This window comes from Bidens hawaiensis, unplaced genomic scaffold (genome assembly GCF_021521415.1).
Source record: "Bidens hawaiensis isolate Kalapana, Puna unplaced genomic scaffold, B.hawaiensis_p1.1 tig00014741_1, whole genome shotgun sequence".
NCBI classification, from domain to species: domain Eukaryota; kingdom Viridiplantae; phylum Streptophyta; class Magnoliopsida; order Asterales; family Asteraceae; genus Bidens; species Bidens hawaiensis.
Window position 1 is genome coordinate 382,234 of NW_027492298.1, and position 23,775 is coordinate 406,008.

Below are 23,775 nucleotides of genomic sequence, written 5' to 3' on the forward strand. Positions count from 1 at the left end.
AATGTGGACTATAGATCGAAATATGTCTTATCCGCACTAGGATGAATGGAATATCGAGACATATGAGCTTCGTCCATGATGAATGTGCGAAGATTGTCACGATTAGGGACCCACAAACGATTGAGATAATACAACAAACCATCGCGTTTAGTTTCAAGCTGATTCTTAGCACCACTGGACATTTTATCGTACATATTACCCTTGGTGACAGAGATATGTTGGGCTTCAAAGATACGAAGTTAGAGATCGGTTTGAGTGGTCATGCTATGAAACAGAATTGATTTCTCATGGGTCTTACGACTAAGGGTGTCGGCTACTACGTTCGCTTTACTAGGGTGGTAACGAGTTTCATAGTCGTAGTCACTAAGTAGTTTGGCCCGTCGTCGTTGCCGCATGCTCAGATCTTTTTTGTCGAAAATATGTTGAAGACTCTTGTGGCCGGTGAATACCACACATTTAATGCTGTAGAGGTAATGTCTCCAAATTGTAATGCGAATACAACGGCACTGAGTTCGAGATCGTGCATTGTATAATTCCTTTCATTAACCTTAAGTTCTCATGAAACGTTAGTGATAATTGTACCTCGTTGCATAAGGACACAACCGACGCCTTGATTAGAAGCATCTCAATAGACAACAAAATCCTTATTACCCTCAAGTAGTTAAAGTATCGGTGCATCGTAAACCATACTGATGACCGTCGTTTGAGTCATGCAAAAATCTAAATAACCTAAGTAGATAGGGTAAATAAGGTATCGTATCCACCAGGAGTATGTGGTCAATGCAAATCGTGTAAACAGTTTCAATATTATGAAATAGCAGATTTTAGTGCTGATCATACAAGCAATAGTTTGAATTTAGAATTAAGCAAACAAACGAGTAAGCAAGTTTCAATCAATTAACAAAAGCAAATCACACCCGGGACTTCAAGTAAGCAACCTACAGTAATTTCATGCAACCTTACATATTAATCGTTAACGGTTAACTACAGACTGATCAACTAGACAAAACCTTAGACATCAACAATCGCTTTACACACGACACTGGTTATCAAACAGTCCCTACCAGTGTGACTCAGTTAAGGGCAACGTATGTTTTATCGTATTCAATCTAGTCAAACAGTCCTATGATCAATTATTATTGCAACTGGTAACTAATCGTTTAGATCAACGTGAACATAAACCGATTAAACACACAGAAATACCAAACATCAATAATCATAGACTAACCAAAAATGATTATACATAAGTGTTCTTACAAACTATACATTCCCGGGTGAGATTCTAAGAGATTAGCCGAGCCGCGACATCATGGAATCGTCAATAATAATGAAATGGAGAATGTAAATGGTCTCGGTGCCAACTGGAATGGTGGAATCCCCTTCTCTAACCTCTAGAAATCGCCTTGCTTGATAAAAAACGAGTTAGGGTCGTGTTTGATAAAAATTGATATAAAACCCTAGATGTCGTCTGCAAACCCCATCGCGATACGTGATGGTATCTTCATTGGTCCATCGCGTATCGCGATGGACCCTTGGTCAACATCACATTAAACACCCCTCGTGATACGCGATGGGTCTCTAAGCATGCCCATCGCGTATCGCGATGGGACGTGTCACCAGCAAACATCTTTGTCTTTTCTCGTTTCCCGTGCTGGACTTCCCGGGTCTTAATCTCGTCCCTCAACAGGTCCAAATTAGCTGATTTAACGTATATGACCTGAAATACAACAGACACGTATGAAGTATCGAAGTTCCTAAAATAAACGATTAAAACTAGTAAATAAACGAACAAAAACGCATAAAAATTAACCAACCATCACAACATCAACCTTCATCATATGTATGTAAATTATCACCATTAATGCTAGTAAGGTTTAAGGTCATACCCAGTTTCCCATACTGACACTTTCTAGCACTGATAATCTTACCCACTTTCTGACGTTTGAACCATCTCTCTATGTCATCATCAGTAACTTCTTTGAGTGAGGGAACTGTTCGCTGCACAATCTTTTCTAGTTCATCCTCAGTCTCCTTAATTACATTTTCATGAAATACCGGAGCACCTTGATCAACGTTTGCGTGTTGATACAAGTTCGGGTACTCTTCAGCTGTCACATCCTCCATCTCAATCTCCTCGTTCTCATAAATAAAATCCGTATCCATAAGTAACGGATCAAATTCCATTTCTTCCTCATTGATCACTTTGACATCGGGCTCAGTCTCTAAAGCAGTCAACTGATCGTCATTCAGCCCAAGCAGAATCGAAATCTGCTCCCGTGTCAAAGATCTAACAGTAAACTCACCGACCTCTATCTCATCTCTGTTCACCACACTTCTAACCACCCCTGATCCATCAATAAATATCACTGTGTTAGCCTCAATCATTTCAATTGGCTTGGCAGCTGTTGGATCTTGATAAATAATTATCTGCTTGTTCGAATCATCAGCGCCACTAACACCTGCACCAGAGGATGAACCATGCGATTGTTTAGGCTCACCTCCTGCATCAGATTCGTCAGGATCATCATCGTCATTTTTGAGTTTCTTGAGGGCATCTTCTTTACAAGTTAATTGTAAAATTAACTCTTCTTGTTCTTTTATTTTCACCCCCTGAGACTCAAGAATCGTACGCAACGATTTAGTCTCCTTCTGACAGAAAGAAATATAACTCATCATTCGACGTTGATTCTCCATGAGTCTTTCTTGAGTTTGACGGTCAGCTGCCATTTGATTTTCATATAGATGTAGCAGATTAAGCAGCATTTCAGTTTGACGACCTGGTGGCAAGTTGTATATAGATGGATGAACTGGTTGAACAGGTCGTTGAGGTCGAGTAATCCTCATGAAAGAGACATCACTAGGCGGAGGTGGAGGAAGAGTAGTTGTTGGCAGAGGAGGAGGTCTCATTGATGTGGTGGAAGATACTGTTGAGAACACAGCAGGAGGCCTCAGTATCTCGGTCAACGCCATTTGAGGAATAAGACCAAGCCTCTCATGTGACACCATCGTCGTTGTCAAGGTGAGCATCGGAGTGCTAGTAGTTAGCGGCACCGCCGAGCTTTGAGTAGTTGATTGACGTGGTGGTGGTGTTCCAATAATTACTCCAGCCCCAACAGACACACGGGGCTTCTTTGATGGTTCACCAGTAGCTACAGCTTTCCCCTTTCGTTTTCTTTCTAGTTGAGCTTTCATGGTGGCAGCTAGAGCAGCATCGACTGCATCTTGTTGTTCTTTCAGAGCTCGTTCACTAGCTCCACCATCACCATTATTATCCTCATTGTCACCATCATCATCTCCACCATCATTGTTCCCACCTTCTCCCCCTTCACGCTCTGAGTCCGAATCATCATGGATCCAACGCTCATTAGGAGGACATTCGTAATCCGGATTGATTATATGACCAATCATCCGTTTATCCTGTGGCTTGTCTTTTCTATATATTAACATACGATATACCGTTTCAGCTTTCATATGTTCCATATCAAGAACATCGTTCACCAACGATCGATCAATCACTAAATTAGGAATCAAATCCTGAATGATTAGCTGTAAAAAGCGAGGATACATCAAGAACTTCTTCGACGGTAGAGTTTGCTGAACTTGCTCTTTCAGATGATCAAAGATAAGTTCTAAGTAGTTGAATGGCTTGTTCAGGATTAGTGCAACAAACGCCGATTGTAAACTTAGTCTACATTCATCAAAACCACCACGACGTCCACTCATACAATGTAGTAAAACATGTAGCAGATACTTGTATGGTGGACACAACTCATTCTTGTTCAACATAGACCTACGAATATCACCCCCATAATTTAATCGTGTGAATAAACCCCGAACCAATGTCCTGTCAAATTCACTCGGGTAATCATCATTATCGTTAAATTGAAGTACCCGACGAATGACCTCAACATCAATTGTAATAGGGATCTGAGTAATTGTAGCTCAAACCCAATTATTTTCTTCAACAAATTCTGCCGTGTTCCAAAACTGTCTGATTATACTAAGATACACTTTAGGTTTAGCAGTGATTGCATAGTGTATCTTTGAACGGCGTAAGAAAGTCAACATAGCTCCGAACGTTCTCAAATCAGTCACGTCATGATCAACATAAGCACAGATGTTGTGCTTCTTATCAAACGGTAATAAAATCATTTCAGCTTGTTGATCTTGTTGTTGTGGTTGTCCTTGAGGAGGTTGTTCCTGTGGCGGTTGAGTTTGTTGTTCTTGATCAGTCATGTTTTACTATATAAATAAAACCGAATATGAGGATAGATATTAGGATATATATAACCAAAAATATATGGAATTAAGTTATTTACATAAAATAGACGATTTAAATCCTATATATATTATAATTTTTTTTTAAATGTCATTCGTTAAGAATCACACTGATTCGTTATACCAAGATAACGAATCACGCGATTCGCTATCAAGTAAATATCTTAACGAACTAAACCTAGCGAATCCCTAATTAATTTTAACGAACTAAACTCTAGTTCGTTATATTTTAAGTGAATCAAACTCTGATTCGTGTAACATCTTATTCGCTTAGCTAGTTCATGTAAAATCTTAACGAATTGGACACGAAACAGTTCCAATTCGCTAAGACTAACGAATGGTCATAAATAAGACTTATTCTTTGACTACACAAAGTCAAAGTCAAAATTAGAATGAACAACAATAGTCAACATGGTAGACCCAGATACAATTGGACCATAACTATCGTTGAAACATCAGGATAATCAGCTCGTTGAGCTCAGAATCACACTAGTAAGCTTAGGTGGATGAGATTGAGACTCAATACCTAGATGTACTAAGGAGTAAACGAACCAACAGTGAACACCAATAACACGAAACAATAATTAACCCGGCAAACAACAATCAAATTAAGATTTAAGTCCACCAAGGGTATCGGAAAGTGATTCCGATCATAATGACATCAAAATCATACAATTATGAACATAAATTATACACAAATGAGTTTCAAAAGTTCAAAACTCTTAAACCCCTAAATTTCATAATTCAGCAGTCAACACATGGCCATTTTTGACGAAAATGATATCGCCAAGATCAGTTATACCTTAGAAACTCAAATAGATCTTTGAAGTATCCAAACGAAAAGATCGAAATTTCAGAGAGAATTTGAATCGGTTTCTTAAAGATGAAGAAAGAAGGCGAATAGTGGAATACTATTCGTTTTCTTGTCTTATATATCAGTGAACAAAACCCTAGGTACACTTGTACGAATCAGACGATTCGTGTAATTTAAAGTTAACGAATTAGCCCATTCGCTAACTCATTCGTTACCTTATGTTGGCGAATCGCTACGTGATTCGTTAGATTAAAGGTAGCGAATCAAGACATGATTCGTGTCATGATTCGTTAAATATGTATAACGAAGGGATGATTCGTTACAGAGTGCGGAAGCGAATTAGGTTAGCGAACCAAAAGCTAGTTCGCTATGAATCACCTAGTTCGTTATCCATAAATAACGAATTGGATTTTAACGAAATAAACTCTTTTATTTAATTTTAAATTAAATAATTAAATGAATAAATTAACTGAATTAATTAAAGAATTAAATAAAAATTAGGTTATCGAGAAACCCTTTTATCCCGACAACCAATACGTTAAAAGAATGTTTCAGATTTCCGAAACATAACTTAAAAAATTTATTTAAGTATTTTGTACTAAGAAGACGAAAATATTTTTGGTATTTTGTAAAAATTTAAAGAATTAAAGAATGTATTTACAGAAGAATATCCAAACCTTTAAAATAGACCATCTTTTTGTGTTTTTCAATGATTTTATCAAAAGCAGTACATATTTTTGTATTTTAGTTGAGTTTGAGCAGAGAATCATATTGACCAAATTGCCCTTCCATCACAGTTTTATATTTCAGCGATATTATGACTGGCGATAAGTCGATCATTGGTATTGTTGTCCACATAAATCTAATAACACACATTCAAGTATTTTTGTGATATGATTAAAATTGTTCAATTAAAGCACAGAATATCAGATGCTATCAGCCTCTAATCTCGGTTCAAGCTTAATTTGATTTTTTGCCAAATCACCCCAACTTGACTTAAACCATTATATTGTTGATCAAAATTTTGATACCAATTGTTGAAATTTTGAGCAATGCATCAAATTTCCTTTACTGTGAGTGAGTATGCACGAGTCCATCTGTCGGCTTACATACATTGTATCCCCTGGGGTCCGTTTCTTAATGGTATTAAGACGCACGCAAGGGAGGAACAATTGTATGACTAACAGCGAATTTTGATCAAGTCAGTAATTTAAATTGTACGAAGTACAGCAGTGATCAAGTTTAATGACTTTGGGTTTGCTCTAGAAGGCGAGTGAAATATTCATGCTTATGAATATCCAGATGGTTAAGCCGCATAAAGACTCACAGTGTCCAGAATCTTAACGCTTGTTATTTGCTTTATTTTGTTTTGGGTGATTCTTCAAATATAAGGCTTGAGTATGACTGGTTATTACATTTCTGCCATCCTCACCAAGACTTTGCTAGAGACTAACACCCCCTTTCAATTTGGCGTTTCTTTATGTTTATATCACATACTTTACTCTACTGGGTTGTTTTAAGACCTACCAATGCACCAATGCAATTAAGCACACAGTCTTTTAAGCTTACTTTTTGCTGAATTTGGGGTCAAGATAATCAATGTACTATAATGTTCTCTTTTTGCTTCAAAAACTCAAAATTTTGAGGAGCGTAAAATAAAGAAAAGATAAATTTAATCGCCCCAGTTAACTTAAGTTAATAAATAAATGGCTAACCATCAATTCACGAGTGAATTATAGGACCAAGACATGCAAGCATGCTTCATAAACTTAAATAACCGACGTAATTTTCAGCGAGAAAATAATCTAAAAACGTCTGCAAAAATCTTTTTGGTTTTTCTCTGTACAAACTTTAAAAACACAATGTTTTTGTCTTTTTCAATTTTCTTATAAACAAAATAAACTTCACAATCTTTTTGTTCGGAATTTTCTGTACAAAACATAAATCACATTCTTTTTGGTTTTTCAAAATTTTAAAATGTTTTTGGTTTTTCTAAATATTTAAAGGAAAAATATTAAAGAACAGAAATCACAATATTTTTGAATTTTGAAATTTGTTAATGTTTTTGGATTTTATCTATACAAACGAAAACACAATCTTTTTGTATTTTCTAGATTTTCACCCCCGAAAACCAAAATAAATTTTAAAAGAAAGAAATGACAGAAAATAAAGATAGTCATCCTTGTTTAAGGATATCAGCAAGGGTCTTCAAACCGTTTAAATCAAACAAAAATTTAAAACGCGTTTTGTCAAAAGCATTAGTAAACAGATCGGCTTTCTGAAAATCAGTATGTACTTTCTCAAGATCGATTAATTTCTTTTCATAGCAATCCCGTATAAAATGATATCGAATTTCGATATGTTTCGTTTTAGAATGTTGTACGGGATTCTTGGTGATACTAATAGCAGCAGAATTATCAATCAAGATGGGAGTAGTAAGAAACTTCAAACCGTAGTCGCGAAGATGTTGTTGTATCCACAAAACCTGGGAACAGCAACTTGAGGCTGCAACATATTCAGCTTCGGCGGTTGAAGTGGAGACCGTTGTCTGCTTCTTACACTGCCAGGAAACAAGCCGGTTTCCTAAAAATTGACACCCTGCAGTCGTTGATTTGAAGTTGATCTTGCATCCTCCATAATCTGAGTCTGAGTAGGCAGTAAGAACGAAAGTATCATCCTTGGGGTACCACAACCCAATGTCTGGATTTCCCCTCAAATACTAAAGAATTCTCTTGACTGCAGCTAGGTGAGTCACTCGTGGACTTGCTTGATACCTAGCACAAAGACAAACAGCAAACATAATATCAGGGCGAGAAGCCGTTAAATACATTAAAGAACCGATCATGGCACGAAATAGGGTAGGATCAACGGAATCCTCCAATTCATCCGGTGATAAATTGTGCCCTACTGGAAGAGGAGTAGAAGGGATTTTTCCGGCAGAAATCTTGAATCGGCTCAAGACGTCATTCACATACTTAGTCTGGTGAATATAAATTCCGTGAGCAGACTGGTGAACCTGCAACCTTAAAAAGAAATTCATCTCTCCCATCGAGCTCATCTCGAACTTTGTTTGCATAGACTTCTCGAACTCCTTACACAATGTGTCGTTTGTAGACCCAAAAATAATATCGTCAACATAAATCTGGACTAGAAGAAGATCATCACCAACAGTTTTATGAAATAAAGTACAGTCAACAGTTCCTCGTTTGAAGCCATTATCAGTCAGATGGTCGGCGAGCATGCCATACCAAGCTCTCGGGGCTTGATGTAGACCATACAGGGCCTTGTTTAATCGGTAAACACGGTCTGGATAATCAGGATCTTCAAAACCAGGTGGTTGTTGGACAAACACTTTCTCGTGTAATTCACCATTGAGAAAACCACTTTTAACATCCATTTGATAGACCTTGATATTCTTATAAGCGGCATAAGCCAGGAAGATTCGAATCGACTCTAATCTTGCAACTGGAGCATATACCTCTGTGTAATCAATACCCTCTTGCTGATGAAAACCTTGCACCACTAGACGTGCTTTGTTTCTGACAATCACCCCTCGATCATCCTTCTTACACTTAAATACCCACTTAGTCGGAATAGCTTTCTTGACTCTAGCAGCTTTTTCTATTAAATCCCAAACACCCAAACGTGCGAATTGTTGTAATTCCTCTTGCATAGCTTCTACCCAAGAAGGATCTTCAAGTGCCTTACGAACTGTAGTTGGCTCAACTTGAGATAGAAAGCAATTGAATTTAGCAACATTCACGATTCCCGAAGAATGTAAATTAATGTAAGCACATAATATGTTATTGTCACTTGACGAAGCAACTTGATGACGTGTACGAACACCCACATCAAGTTCTCAAATGATATTTTCCTGTGGATGATATCCATGAATCCGAAGAGTGGGATTCTCAGGAACAATAACATTATCAAATAAGTTAGTGTAATGTTCACCCAACTCGGGACATGAAGCATTATCACTGTCAAGATCAATAACTTGAACATCAGCTTGATCATCATCAGAAGAAGTAGAAACATTATCAATATCAACTGGAGAGACAACTTGGGGTTCTTCAGTTGAATCATCTGGTTGAACTTCAACTGCATTAGAACTTGAAGATATTGGAATCGCCAAATGATCTTCAAAGTATGCTCGAACCAGATCTTCATCGATGTGTTCAGTCGTAGGCGTAAAAGAATTAAATAAACTATCGTAGTCAAACATCCAGTCTGGACCTTTCCCTTGAAGAGGAGTTGTGTACTTTTGACAGTCCACATGGTACCATTCTTCAATACACCAGATGTGAAGTTAAAAACTCTTTTCTTTGGAGATGCATATCCCAAGAAATACCCTTCGATAGCTTTTTCTTCAAATTTACCCCAATCCTTCTTCAACATTGTACACGGACACCCAAATGGTTCCAGGGACTTTAAATTAGGTTTTCTATTATTTAAAATCTCGTAGCTTGTTTTCTTGAGTCGTTTCACTGTTAGAACTCGATTAAGCGTATAACAAGCTGTATTCACTGCCTCATTCCAAAATTGAACAGGAAGCTTTGAATCAGCGAGCATTGTACGTGCAGCTTCAATCAGAGTTCTATTTTTTCTTTTAGCAACACCATTTTGTTGAGGTACATAAGGTGCACTATATTCTCGGTGAATCCCCTTTTGAATACAAAAGAAATCCAATATAGTGTTTTTGAATTCAGTACCATTATCACTTAGGATTCTCCTCACCTTTTGTTTATACAGTGATTCGATCTTAGTAATAAGGTTTTGTACCAAAACTGGTGTTTGATCTTTTGAACTCATAAATAACACCCATGAATATCTTGAATAATCATCTGTCACTACAAGACAATACCAGTCTCCAGAAATACTCGCACGATTCACTGGACCAAACAAATCCATATGAAGTCGTTCAAGAGGAGTATCAATGGAATTCAATAACTTAGACGGATGTGTCTTCTTCTTATGCTTGCCCTTTTTGCATGCAACGCAGTGATCAGATAACTTAAAATTCTTTAACGAGACACCCTCAACTAAGTCATTTGCCATTAAATAATTCATCTTTCTGACATGTATGTGACCCATTCTACGATGCCATAGAATCGAGTCTTTCTCAGTTGCTTTAGAGACAAAACATGTTTCGATCGATGTTGATATCTTAGAATTCATATTTAAGACATAAATATCATTTGATCGTGGTGATCGCATGACAACCATGTCCTCGGGAATAACATAACCCGGTTTCAAGATAAGACACTCTTTGTCAGTAAATATCGTAGTGTACTTTTTATCACAAATCTGCGATACACTCAATAAGTTATGATCAACCTTGTCACAATAATTCACTTTCTCAAACGTAATGTGACCATTTGAAACTTCACCCTCGTGTGTGATCATGCCCCCAGAATTCCCAGCAAACGCTACATAACCCCCTTGAATATTTCTTATGTTGGTTAATAGGTCGAGATTCCCAATGATATGACGAGAACATCCGCTATCCATGATCCAGTTTTCACCAGAAATGGTCTTGGATGAACCCTACACACAAACAAAAGTGATTAGTTCAAAAAGGCAGCCCAGGCCTCAGTCTTGGGCACCTTTTGATTTTCTCTTTGATCATTAACTTTAACAGATTTCAACTGTTGTTCAGGCACTTGTGAATAAGTTACCGGCTTCCTAGACTTTTGTCTTAAATAAGCTGCCTGAACAATGTTTGAATTCTTGTTTCGACATATAGGTTCAGTTGGAATGAATTTTGGTTTCACTTGACCGTGTGTCTCATTGACATGAAGAACCTTCCGAGGATTCACATCAGAGAACAAAATATGAGTATCATCAGCATACGACACAGGTCATTTCATAATCTCCTTGACCACTGGAATTGGCTTAGATTTGTCCTTGATAAAAGGATGAAAATTCTGATAGTTCTGCTGACTACAATTCCTCACAACATGACCTTGTTGACCGCATAAAAAACAAATTCGCATGTCTACATGATGATGTTTAGAAGAAATTGGAATAAATGATGCCGATGATTGATGATGACTCACATTTTTAGTCATGCTCTTAGCAAACTCATCATATAATTCAGATTTCTTCTTTAAATAAAAATCTAAATTAGAACAGTTCGAAAAGCTTTTTAGTGTATCTGTTCCAGTTGACTTCACAAAGTTAATCTTTTTAGCTTGTTTGAAAAATTGTTTTGCCTTAGTCAATGGATCAGATTGAACTGAAGTTTTTGTTTGAGCATACACATGTTCAAGTTCTTGAATTTTTGAAGTTTCATTGACAAAAACACTCTCAATTAGTTCAGGTTTAATGATACTGATTGGAATGTTTTTTTCAGTGAACATTGTGTCCATTCCCTTTAGCTTAAAAACTCTAGCCGAAGAAGACTTAGAACTCGGAGGATTAATGAAACGCATTAAGTCCTCGTCAGAAATCTTTGGTTTAACTGACTTCTTTGTCCTCACTGATTTAGTTTTCACAGTTTCTTCCTTGTTTATTTGAGGCTTGAATGAACCATACACAGCTTCCTCAAACTCTTGAGGTTCGCAAAGAATATTATTAGAACTAGGAATGTTCTTATTCTTGTGTATTATCTCAGGTTCAAACACATCTTCAATGATTACTTTATCAACGTTTTCAACAAAGACCTTTTTACTTTCCACATGAGGTTTTTGAGGAGCAACTTGGGATTTGACAATTTCAGGTTTAACCAATTTAGGTTTTTCAGAAATCACCGATTCTTTTTGAATCAAATCCTCTTCGTTTCTTGCAAAAGAATTAATTTTATAATCATTATGAAAATGTGGTGGAATTTCAACAAAACCAATACCTTTCTTAGAATCATTTTGTTTTCTAGATACTTCAATAATTTCATTCAACGGAAAAGATGAATTTCTAAATTTCCCCAATTTGTTTTTCAATTCAAGAACCTCATTCTCAAGCTCAGTTATCTTAGAACGATGTTTCAAAATTTCCTGAAACTTTTGTTCATTAATGGTCATTTTCACATATAACTCGGCTTTGAGATCGTGGTTACTTGTCGACAATGCTTCAATCTTTTCTCGAGATCTCCTTTTAGATTCAAGAGATTGTCGATAAGTATACTTAAGAGAAGCAATTTCTCTTATAAGATTATCATTTTGATTTTCAATGCTTCTAACTTAGATTTGTTAGATTCACATTCAACACATGATACTTTAACACATGAAGTAGTAGAAATAGAATTACTAACCTCATTGATCTTGGCCATGCAAGCAAACATTGATTCAGAAGGCTTGTCGCAAGAGTCGTCAGAATCAGATCCAGAATCATTTTCGGAAGACATCTCACTACCAGTAGCATCTTGAAAATCTTCATGTAACCCAAACATAGACAAATTTGCTTGAACATCATTGCATAGTAGCCGTTGTGACCAATCAGTTCCGTCTGCTAACATTGCTTGTGTTGTAGAAGAAGATGGTTTCTTTTCAGCATCACTTCCTCGTGGTGTAGAAGCATTTTGACTTTGACCACGAGGTCCAGTGTATTGTTTCCTTGGTTTGTCACATTCCTTCGCGAAATGCCCAAATTCTTGACAATTATAACACTTTACTTTTAATTTGTCAAAACCCAACTTCTTGTTTAAAGCTGGAAGATCTTTTCCAGTTATCTGCATGAATCTTTTAACTTTACGAACGATCACCGCCATGTTCCATTTCAAATCCATGATTCTAGATCATCTGGATCTATCTGATCATAGTCCTCATCGGTTAAATCACTTGTGGCAATTTTACTACTCACTAAGTTTTCATATGAAAACATAAAAGCCGTCAGAAAAGCAAAGTTTTGCTCAGCTTCCTTCATATTAACACTAGGTGGTGTAGCAAATGGATTGGTACTTGTCGAACTTCCAGAACCACCCGAATTACCACCAGAGTAAAAACAAACTTTTGGATCATTAAACACTGTTGATTCTTTTTCACTTGCCGCATGAGTAAGAAAAGCACTGATTGGAGAGATTGTTGAACTAAGACGCATACTTCCACCATAGAAAGCAGGATCTTGATTTTCTTTGGATGATTTTTGACACTTAAGATCATATTCTCTAGCTTCGATCTTTTGTAGAAATTCAAGTGCCGTCAAGTCTTCATTCAGAAAATAATCATTCTCTTTCAAAACCATTAGAAATGTTGAGTAGGAACTTGGAAGCACACTTTTAATAGTGTTAAATTTATCTCTTTCAGATATTTCCATTTTCATCTTGTCCATTTCAGCAATTAAATGACTAAATCTTGTAGTCATCTCTTCAACTGTTTCTCCTTTTAATAAATTAAAGTTTCGAAACTGAAACTTGAGCATCACTTTCTTACTCTCCGCTGTGTTTCCCATGTTTCTCATACGCAGATGTTGAAATAAAGACGCACATCTCTTGATACTACCAACTTGATGAAAGATATTTTCTGGTAATGCCATAGTCAAAGTAGAATATGCTTTTATCTCGATTTCTAAAGCTTTCTTCTCTTCTTGTGAGTATTGTGAAACAAATTTAGGAGTATATTCAATAGTATCATCACCAATCATTGGTGCAACATAAACTTCATCAAGACAATATGAGCAGTCAGGATGAACAGATCCCAAATGTGCACGAAACCGAGGTTCCCACTTGGCAAAGTCACTGAACTTCATCAATCTTGGACATTTAGAATGTGTACCTATCTCGGTATCAAGTTGCAACATCTGTTGCATCAACATGTTTTGAGACGCTAATGCATACATACCAGCCATCTTTGAAAATTGAATCAAATAATGAAATATCTTAACGAATTAGTGAACAGCTATAGCGAACTGTGAACAGTTGTAGCGAATCAATCCTTAATAAAATTAAGACTGGTCAGTAACGAAGTATCTTAACGAATGAGATGAGTGTTTTAACGAATCAAAAGTCAACTTAACGAATCACAAATAAGGTTAACAAATCACCCAAATGGCGAAACAGATAACGAATGTGATGAAGGTTTAACGAATCACAAGTCAACTTAACGAATTATCCAAACTAATTGACCAAGTCAACTTAACGAATTGACCAAACGAATTGACCAAGTCAACTTAACGAATTTATCAAACGAATTGACCAAGTCAACTTAACGAATTGACCAAGATTAGTTTAGCGAATCAGATGATAATCAATAACGAATCGCCAAAATAAACTTAAAGAATCACTAAGAAGTGCTTAGCGAATTAAGATAACGAATCAGCTACAGTTGATAGCGAATCAACACTATAGGGAATTATACTATAACGAATCAGGTTGTTACAACCGTTTGTAACAAACTCTGACACCTTATTCCACGTGGCAAAGGTTGTTATGACACAAATCCCAAGAAGAACACTTGTCACACAAATCGGTTAATCTAGTTAACGAACTAGATAACACGAATCAATAACTCACAAGAATTGGCTAACGAATTAGCACTGTTGATAACGAATCACAGTGAAACATATAGCGAATCACCATGAAGAAGATAACGAATCACATTCATCTTCAAATCTTCAAATCTTCAAACTCATTTCCAGAAATTATGAAGATTAAACCCAGAAATCCAACAATACCAAATCTGTAATACTACTTCGTTTCTCATCCAAATTGCACAAATAAACTACCAAAACACTTGTAAACCAATTCCGAATCCAATACACAAAACCTCGTAATCAATTATCCTCGATAACCAATCCAAATTAACCAAAAACCACACCCCTGTTTTGGACTTAAACCGAAATCAAAACCAAACCACATAAATCCAAATCAAACATCAATTCCTCTTAACCAAACCTCTACAATACCTTAATCAACACGAATTCAATCGAATTCGTACATATTTCAACCAAAATAAACACAAATTGAATCAATATCAAATAAAACCAAAAACTAACAAAGACGAAATAATTAACACACCAAATCAAGTTACTGAGCACAAACAGCTCTGATACCACTTGTTGATTCCCGTATCAATAATCAATCAACAGATCTTAGATCCGAATCTATACTATCAATACGTTTATAGATCTAGCTCATAATTAACCTTGATTTAATGTTGTGTATGTGTAATAACGTTAATGTGAAGCTTGAGAGAGAGAGTAAAATACTTTAAAACTTTTCTGAATAATGTTATATCTCTCTCCCTCAAAAACTCTTTACAAGTGAACAGTTGTTCACTATATATAGAAGGCGACCTGGTTCGCTAACATCCCCTAGAGAACCAGCTTCCCCTTCGTTTCATAACTTAACTTAACGAACCACCCCCTGATTCGTTAACATCCCCTAAAGAATCAGGAGGGAATACATTATAATGTCTTAGTTCGCTAACATCCCTAGCGAACTAGACTTAACCTTAACGAACTAGTCTTAGTTCGCTAACATTCCTAGCGAACTAGACATAATCTTAACGAACTAGATAAATATAAACATTAAATATTACATTAATTGATAAATAAACATTAACGACAAATACAATGACTCTAGACGCAAAACCGTGTACTAACACGAACAAACTGCTAATAAACAGACATCTTTTTGGCTTTATGCTAATTTTTTTAAGCATAATAAACGTGATGCTTAATATTTGAACAAATACCAATTCAAATACAAATACAAATACAAAGAAATCTATTTGCCGGATCACCTCGCAATATAAAATCGGGGTTAATCGAATGAAAGAATAGGTTCAAAAATGTTTTCTAAGGGAACCAACCCCCCATTCCCCTCACATTACCCATGCTCATATGTATAATGTATGAGACCCAACCCCCAGTACCCACACTCTCACTCATCCAGACAAAGCTTAACCTAATTGCCTCTATCACTTTTGCATTCATGCCAGATTACGATCCCGTGATACATAAGACAACCAAGTTACTCTCGATATAAGCACTCAAATGACACACATACCAGAGGAATTAGGCTGCCGACATGAACATGTGTACATGTTCCCATGACTCGTCATCCCCACCTAAACGACCCCATTTTCAACTTCTCATTATGAAAACATTTGCGAGTAAGACTATCGAGAAGCTGAAAAACCAAACATGACCAGAAACCTATAACTTGGCATTAATGGCAATAATTAACACTTAACAACTTTGTTTCCGAGCACTCTTCGAGGTACTATCGGGCTAAAATTTTAAAATTTCCCCCGTCGCCACACTTGTGGTTTACATTGTCATCAATGTTAAAATATTTAAGCAATTAACGAACATTTGAGGGATGGGGTTGAAATTGACTTTTTGATTGTTAAGCAATTTAAAACGCGGGGCTCAAATATAATGGTTCTACTAGCAATTATACAATTACACTTTTAACATTTAAACTAATAAAAACAAATTAGATTATAAAACTGAAATCACCTAATATCAACGAGACTGGAAAGGACCAGTCGACTCGCGAACTCTCGTAAACACTAGTCTCAACCAGTACCAAAACTGACAACCGAATCTGCAAAATCTTGAGACGTGTAGAAGCAAGCTTCTCACAAGTGTAAGACGTAGGTCTTTTAAGAGTTACGAAAATGATACTCTGTTAATTTTATTAAAAAAATTACCAAGCCGAATTAAGTCGTTTCATAATAAATTTTGTTAAATAAGTTAAAAACATTAAAATACCTAACTCACTTTCGTAGGAATCACGATTGCATTTAGCGTATGCAACAAGCTATTTAAACCTCACGGTTTCCCGGGAGGACGAGTGGGGTCTCGTGAGGGTTTATAGTGAACTACACCCACAAAGTTCGATTACAACATAATATACAAGTAAACAAAACACAGCAGACAACAAAAGATATATATACACATAATCCCAACCAGTTACCCATACAGTATTCCCAATATAATTTTAATATTATACAGACCATGAGAATAAAAACAAAATAAAGCAAAAAGGGTAACCAAAATCTACTGTGTTGGCGGAGTATCATCCGTATCATACTGTCGGGTCCACAAGCTGCTCCACTGTGATAGTCAATGAAGATGGGAGCGGTACCTGCAAAGCAACATATAATAATCAAAAAATAATCGTCATGACGGGCCAGGTGGGCCCATTGTGCCATCTGCTCCTGCTGCATCGCCAGTTGCTGCTGATTTATCATGTCTAATGTGACTGGCTGCTACGACTGTGGTGGTGGCTGACGAAGCTCAAACTGTTGTTGTGGCCGCATCATGCGAGGGATCAGGATGTAATGTCGATCAGTAGGAATCCCCCTGGCATTGTCACACCTGTTGTTGTCCCCTCTGGCGATAGCACTTGCGGTCCCTCTCTGACCGGGATGAGCATAGGTGGATCGTGCAGCTCACAAATCCCGGCCCTCCGAGCATCCGCCAAACCAAACGTCACTGTAGCCGGTCCAGGGGTGAAGTATGCAACTAGATATCTGTCAACAACCCCGAGACTCTGTGCAATCCGCGTAGTATAAGTCCCCAAAGATAACTGGGTTGTCGCCTCATGTAGACTTCGGCCTTTGCCAAACGATGTGAGGAGAAACATCGCAATGTTGGCCTCCCTGCCAGTGATGATAGACAGGAGGCATAACAGATCGAAGTTGCTACACTTGTCGCAGCCCGAATGACGGCCAAGTAATGTCAAACTAACAAATGATCCCCGTGACTCGATTAACGAACTCACATACGACACGACTCAACACTTAACAAACAGACACTAATTACAGACTGACTCAAACAAACTAAACAACTTGACAGACCATCTCAAAAAACGTGCAAACATAACAATTAAACGGTCGGCGACAAAGAAATATGTGACGAATCAGGTTTGTAAAATATAGTATTAATAAATTAAGTTCAAAACAATCGTTTAAAATCGAACATTCACTATCCTTAATTTAATAATAAAATAATGATTTTAAATTTTGAACTTCAAAAACCCGATTCATTACGCTGTTTACATTTAACAAAAACCGGCAACAATAAACAAACCAATAACCCTCGATTAACCCGATAACCAAAGTTAACAAACTAAAAAACTAAGCCGACCCGACAAAGTTTCAAATCACACTACCCAGCAAACCCGGCAATCCCGCAAAGTACTAATCAAACCACGTCAATGCAACCCCAATCACCCGAAACCGCATATCAAAATAATTCAATTCAGATTAAGAAATAAAATTAAGTACATACCTCGGAGTCGGTTTACGAGCTAAACACAAATTAACAATAGCAACAGTGACGATGGTGGTAGGTGGACGGCGGTGGTGGATGGGTGGTGTACGGTGGTGGTGGTGGTGGTGAACGGAGGTGAGTGGTGGTGGCTGTAAAGTAGATGGACGGTGAGTGATGGTGTGGGCGATGGTGGTTAATGGTGTGTGGTGGTACACGGTAGTGGTGGTTAATGGTGGGTGGTGGTACACTGCGGTGGTGGGGTGGTGTGACGGTGGTCGGAGAGGAGAGGCAGAGAAGAGGGAAGAAGGAAATAGAAGAGAAGAAGAAGAAGAAGAAGAAGAAGAAGAAGAAGAATAAGAAGAAGAAGAGGAAGAAGAAGAAGAAGAGTGGGGAAGAAGAAGAACATGAACGGTTTATAACAAAAAACTTTTACAGATTTTTATGACCCATCGCGATACGCGATGGTCAAATTCATACCAATCGCGTATCGCCACCCAATTGGGTGGCAATTAGGGCATAGACCCATCGCGATACGCGATAGGTGTTGATGGACGTCATCGTGTATCGCGATGACGTCATCATGTCAGGGACACCAGCCTCCATCGTGATACGCGATGGAGGAGTTTGTAGGCCCAACGCGTATCGCGATAGACTGTGTTAACAGAACGTTTTTTGCGAAAACGGGTCCGGACATTTTCCGACCCGACCACTTTTCGGCATCGCGACACACTGTAGGTTCCCAGCCGGATCTATACAGGATTATCTCGTAACATGAGGGTGCGGAATCCCCTACGTATACGATACGATTATTAATCGAGAGACACGTAAAGAACACGTAACACGTAAAGACAAAGGTTACTTGTTATTAGATGTTAACACCAAAACTCCAATAGAATTGTTGTAGCTTACAAAATATATCTGCCAAAAACCTTATCATACGAATGGCGTAAGTTAGGTTTATATAATACGACAACTTCGCCTAACATCCTAAGCGAAGTTGTCCCTAACTTCGCTAAAACCCAAGTTCGCATAAACTAAGTAATCCAAACTAACAAGTTCATCAAAACATAACAAGCAATGTAACGATTATAGACACAATAGACTCTAGACAAATGAACTACTGGCATAATGCACCAACAATCACCCTGAACACGTTTATGAACTCAAAACACACTTTGTTGGTGCATGATGCCAGTAGTTCATTTATCTCGTGTTTATTTGTGTCTGTAATCGTTACATTGTTTGTTTTGTGTTGAACATGTTTATTTTTCTTTTATGTTTAGCGAACTTGGATAGCGAAGTTAGGACAACTTCTCCTAGCACGTTAGGTGAAGTTGTCGTATTATTAATACCCTAACTTCGGCTCACTTCAGATAACTTTTGACGGTTGAGTTTTGGTGACACTCTGGTGTTACGTGTTTGGTCTTTGGTTATTACCTTTGCAATATAACAAGTATTCCTCTATACTCGTGTGTTTACGTGTGATTTACGTGTTCATCGTGTTAGCACTCGTATCGTATACGTAGGGGATTCCGCACCCTCGTGTTACGAGATACTCCTGTGTAGATCCTGCTAGAAACCTACAATTGGTATCAGAGCATTTGCTCGCAATTGTGTGGTTAGGGATTATCACACGAGTTTTAAAATTATTCCGATAGACTATTCTAGGAATCGTTTCACATTGGTATACCGTTCTTTTGCTTGTTTCTCAACTATATCTTTCAAATCGCACTTCATTGTACCCCCAAAACCTTCGAAATCAAAGAATCTAAGTTGCAGATCTAAGCCGAGCTCCCAGCGAAGTTGCCATCATAGGCACTAGGATTTTCAGCGAAGATATAGCTTTGAGCAAAGTTATTGTTTTAGCGAAGTTGATCTCTCAGCAAAGTTAATAATACAATGAAGTTGATAACCTAGCGAAGTTGAGTATCGGCGAAGTTATCTTTAGGTGAAGTTATTAATATAGCAAAGTTAGGGGCAAGCGAAGTTATCTAGAAACTTCATTGTTCACTGTTCACAGAATATAGTGTTTGGATTCTTGGTCTCGTGTCGTTCAATTATGACTTCGGTAAACATCACAGAACTGGTAAAGATGGAAGTTGAAGCTGGTTCAGCAACTAAAGCTCCAAAACTTCTGAAAGGAACTGAGTTTGTTGCATGGAAAGATAGGTTTGAACAATATGTGAAGTATCAAGATGCAAAAATGTGGGTCTGCATTCAAGATGGGTACATCCCTCCAACAGCTATGTTTGAAGGTCGAGAGCAGCTTAAGAAGTACAATAAGATGGAGGATGATGAAAAGAAAATGTATGAAGCAGAAAGTAAAGCACATGCAGCCATAACAATGGCACTTCCTCAAGAAATTATTCATACTTTCAAAAAATACAAAACCGCTAGAGAATTGTGGGAAGCACTTGAGAATCGCTATGGAGGAAACGTTGGGATTCGTATCTCCAAGACAAAGCTGCTGAAAACTCAATTCTTTATATTCAAGTATCTTAAAAATGAATCACTTGATGACATCATCACACGATATTATCACCTGATGACTGAGTTGGATAACTACTCCATTGAATACAAGGAGGAAGAGATAGTGGAAAAACTTCTTGTTGCTCTCCCACCGAAATGGGAGATGTACACAGTTCTGATGAGAGAAGATAAAGATTTTGAGAAATTTGACTTGGAGAAGGTGGTTAATAAGTTATGTAAATTTGAACTTAACATGGCTCGAAAGGAGACGCCTACTAATCAGGTTCAGGATCCGGGAATGTATGGTGCTAAAGTCTCTCCAAACTTAGGTTCAAAAACATAATCGACTACCTACTACTCAGGGGGGGAACCAAACTCCGCTCAAGATAGTCATGTGGTACTAAATATGGATGGTGACGTATGTTTTGTAGCGAGTGGAAGTAGTTCCTCAAAATCTCAGTCCTCAGCTGGAAATTTCTCAACCAGTGCTTCTAGTAAGAATTACACACAGATGTCGATGAGTGTGAAATCAACTGAACAACAATTTGCTCTCTATGCCTCTTTCATTGCCTCTTATGAGAACTACATCAAAGGAAAAATAGTCGACCCTGTAACCTTGGATGAGGACTATGATTAGATAGACACTGATGACATGGAAGAAATGGATCTGCATTGGTAGATGGCTATGATAGTGAGAAGGGTAAAGAGATTTATGAAGAAAACTGGTAGAAAGTTCGTTGGAGAAAGACCAGGGTTTGACAAGTCGAAGGTTCGCTGCTACAACTGTCAATAAAATGGCCACTTTGATAGAGAATGTACAAATGAAAGAGTTGAACGAAGTCAGAACAGGCCTACTCAACAGAATGGAAGTGGAAATGAAATCAAGGCTATAGTATCTCAGCAGAATGGTGGGTATAACTGGAATATACAAGTTGAGGAGGTGATCGAACAGGCAAATCTGGTAAACATCGAAACTGGAAGATGTGATAAAGAGTCAGTGGAGAATCAAGCATACATGGCAGAAGTGAACGATCAGCTCTCAGAGGTATGATCTGAATCTCATTGGGAACAATGTGAAAAACTGTCTGATCAATTGAAAGCGTTAACTGATTAGTTTGTTAGTTTGGATATTGAATTAAAAAAGTTAAAAGAAGAACATCACTATTCTAAAACTAAATAAAATAGCTAATCGGTAAAAATAAAAGCTAGTGAAAAAGAAATCAGAAGCCTTAAAGCCACCCTAGCTGAAAAAATACAAGTAATTGATCTTAGCTATGAAGTGTTAGAAGAAATGACCAAACTAATAGCTGAAAAGGACAAACAGATAGCTGATTACCAGGTAAAAGTGGTGGAATTGAACAATTTAGAAATTCTTCTGCGATGCTGGACCATATTATAAGTGTTCAACGTTCCCCAGTTTACAAAGGGGGAATTGGATACACAGAAGTTCCACCACCATACAATAATAATTATACTTATAATCCTAGTAATCAGCAATCCGTTAGTGTTGGAATTAGTCAGACAGTTCCAATTAGAGTCACTACTAAAAATACCAACGTTAATGAGAGTGAAGCAAGTCAGACAAGTTCGAATGTCACAAGTCCTGTCTCATCGAATTCGGACAAATCATCTGAATCTGGTGAGATGAAAGATGAAGTCGTGTTACTGAAACGAGGGGAGAATTACATGTTTGATGAAAAGAAATCTTCCCTAAGCCCGTTTGTTCCACCATATGTGAGGCAAACTGATTGTAACAAAACCTCATCATCTATAGCAACTTTTGATACGAATGTTCAAAAGAAGACAAATGGTTCGAACAAAAGTTGTTTTAGATGCAACAGAAAAGGACACTTTGTCAATGACTGTCCTCTGAAATGGAGAAAATCTAGAAATTTGAGGCCAACTGAGACTGAGAATAAAACGAATACTAAAAATGATGCTGGTAAAAATACTAACTCAAACAACCTTAATCGTTGGAATAATCCAAGATTTCAAAGAAACCAGCCTCGGTTTTTCTCAACTAATTACAGATCATGTAACTATGAATCAATTGGTGCGAGAAACTCAAGGATATATGGATGGCATCATAATATTTCTATAAATTCTCCATTCAAATCAAACAGTAACTTTTCTCATAGGAACTTTGGACAACCAAGGAATTGGATGTCTGGCAATAGGTTTGATCAACCCAAGACCAAAAGGTCTTGGGTCCCTCGCTTCTAATTCTTCTCTTTAACTGTGCAGGAACATTTGAGCAGGACTGTAAACAACTTGTGGGTTGTAGATAATGGCTGTTCCCGGCACATGACTGGTAACAAGAAATTGTTACGTGATTGGAAGACTGTCCAGGGAGGAAGGGTTAGTTTCGCAGGAGAAAGTGGAGGAAGAATTACTGGTATTGGTACTGTTACTAATGGGAGAATCAAGTTGGAGAAAGTTAATTTTGTGGAAGAGCTAATGCACAATCTTTTGAGTGTCTCTCAGATTTGTGACAAAGAATAAACCGTGCATTTTACAAAAGATGAGGCACTCGTGCTTTATCCTAGTTTCAAGATTCCTGAAACCTGGGTTGTGATGAAAGCTCCAAGAGAAAAGAACACATATGTAATGGACATGCGGTCAACCGAGGTGGCGACGGAAGAGTCATGTCTTCTGTCAAAAGCAACAGAGTCTGAGTCTGAATTGTGGCACCAAAGAATGGGTCATATTCATCTTCGTAAGATGAACTATATTGTCAAGAATGGGCTGGTACTTGGGGTTCCTCTAAAGAACTTCAATTTTGAAGACCAATGTTTGTCATGCAAGAAAGGAAAACAGCACAAGAAGCCACATCACTCCAAGAGGGTTAACTCAATTGTCAGCACTTTGGATTTGCTCCACATGGATCTTTTTGGTCCCGTAAATGTCAAGAGTCTAGGAGGAACGTCGTATTATTTGGTAGTAACTGACGATTACTCGCGGTACTCATGGTTTATTTTCTGAAGGCAAAAGATGAAACGGTTCAGTTGGTAATTATCTTGATTACCAAAGTGGAAAATATTGTTGGGAGAAAGGTA

The 23,775-nt window shown here is 37.5% G+C and overlaps 1 protein-coding gene across 1 annotated transcript in view; it reads right to left on the reverse strand.

Moving 5' to 3' along the window:
* LOC143547575 (uncharacterized) overlaps positions 1-23,775 on the reverse strand; it is a 48,773-nt gene that overhangs the window by 19,813 nt on the left and 5,185 nt on the right. Inside the window, exons 2-3 of the mRNA XM_077038970.1 lie at positions 17,354-17,637; positions 17,067-17,120 (exon numbers count right to left, since the gene is read on the reverse strand). Coding sequence (XP_076895085.1) covers positions 17,067-17,120; positions 17,354-17,637 — 338 coding nt within the window. The remainder of the gene's footprint in view (positions 1-17,066; positions 17,121-17,353; positions 17,638-23,775) is intronic.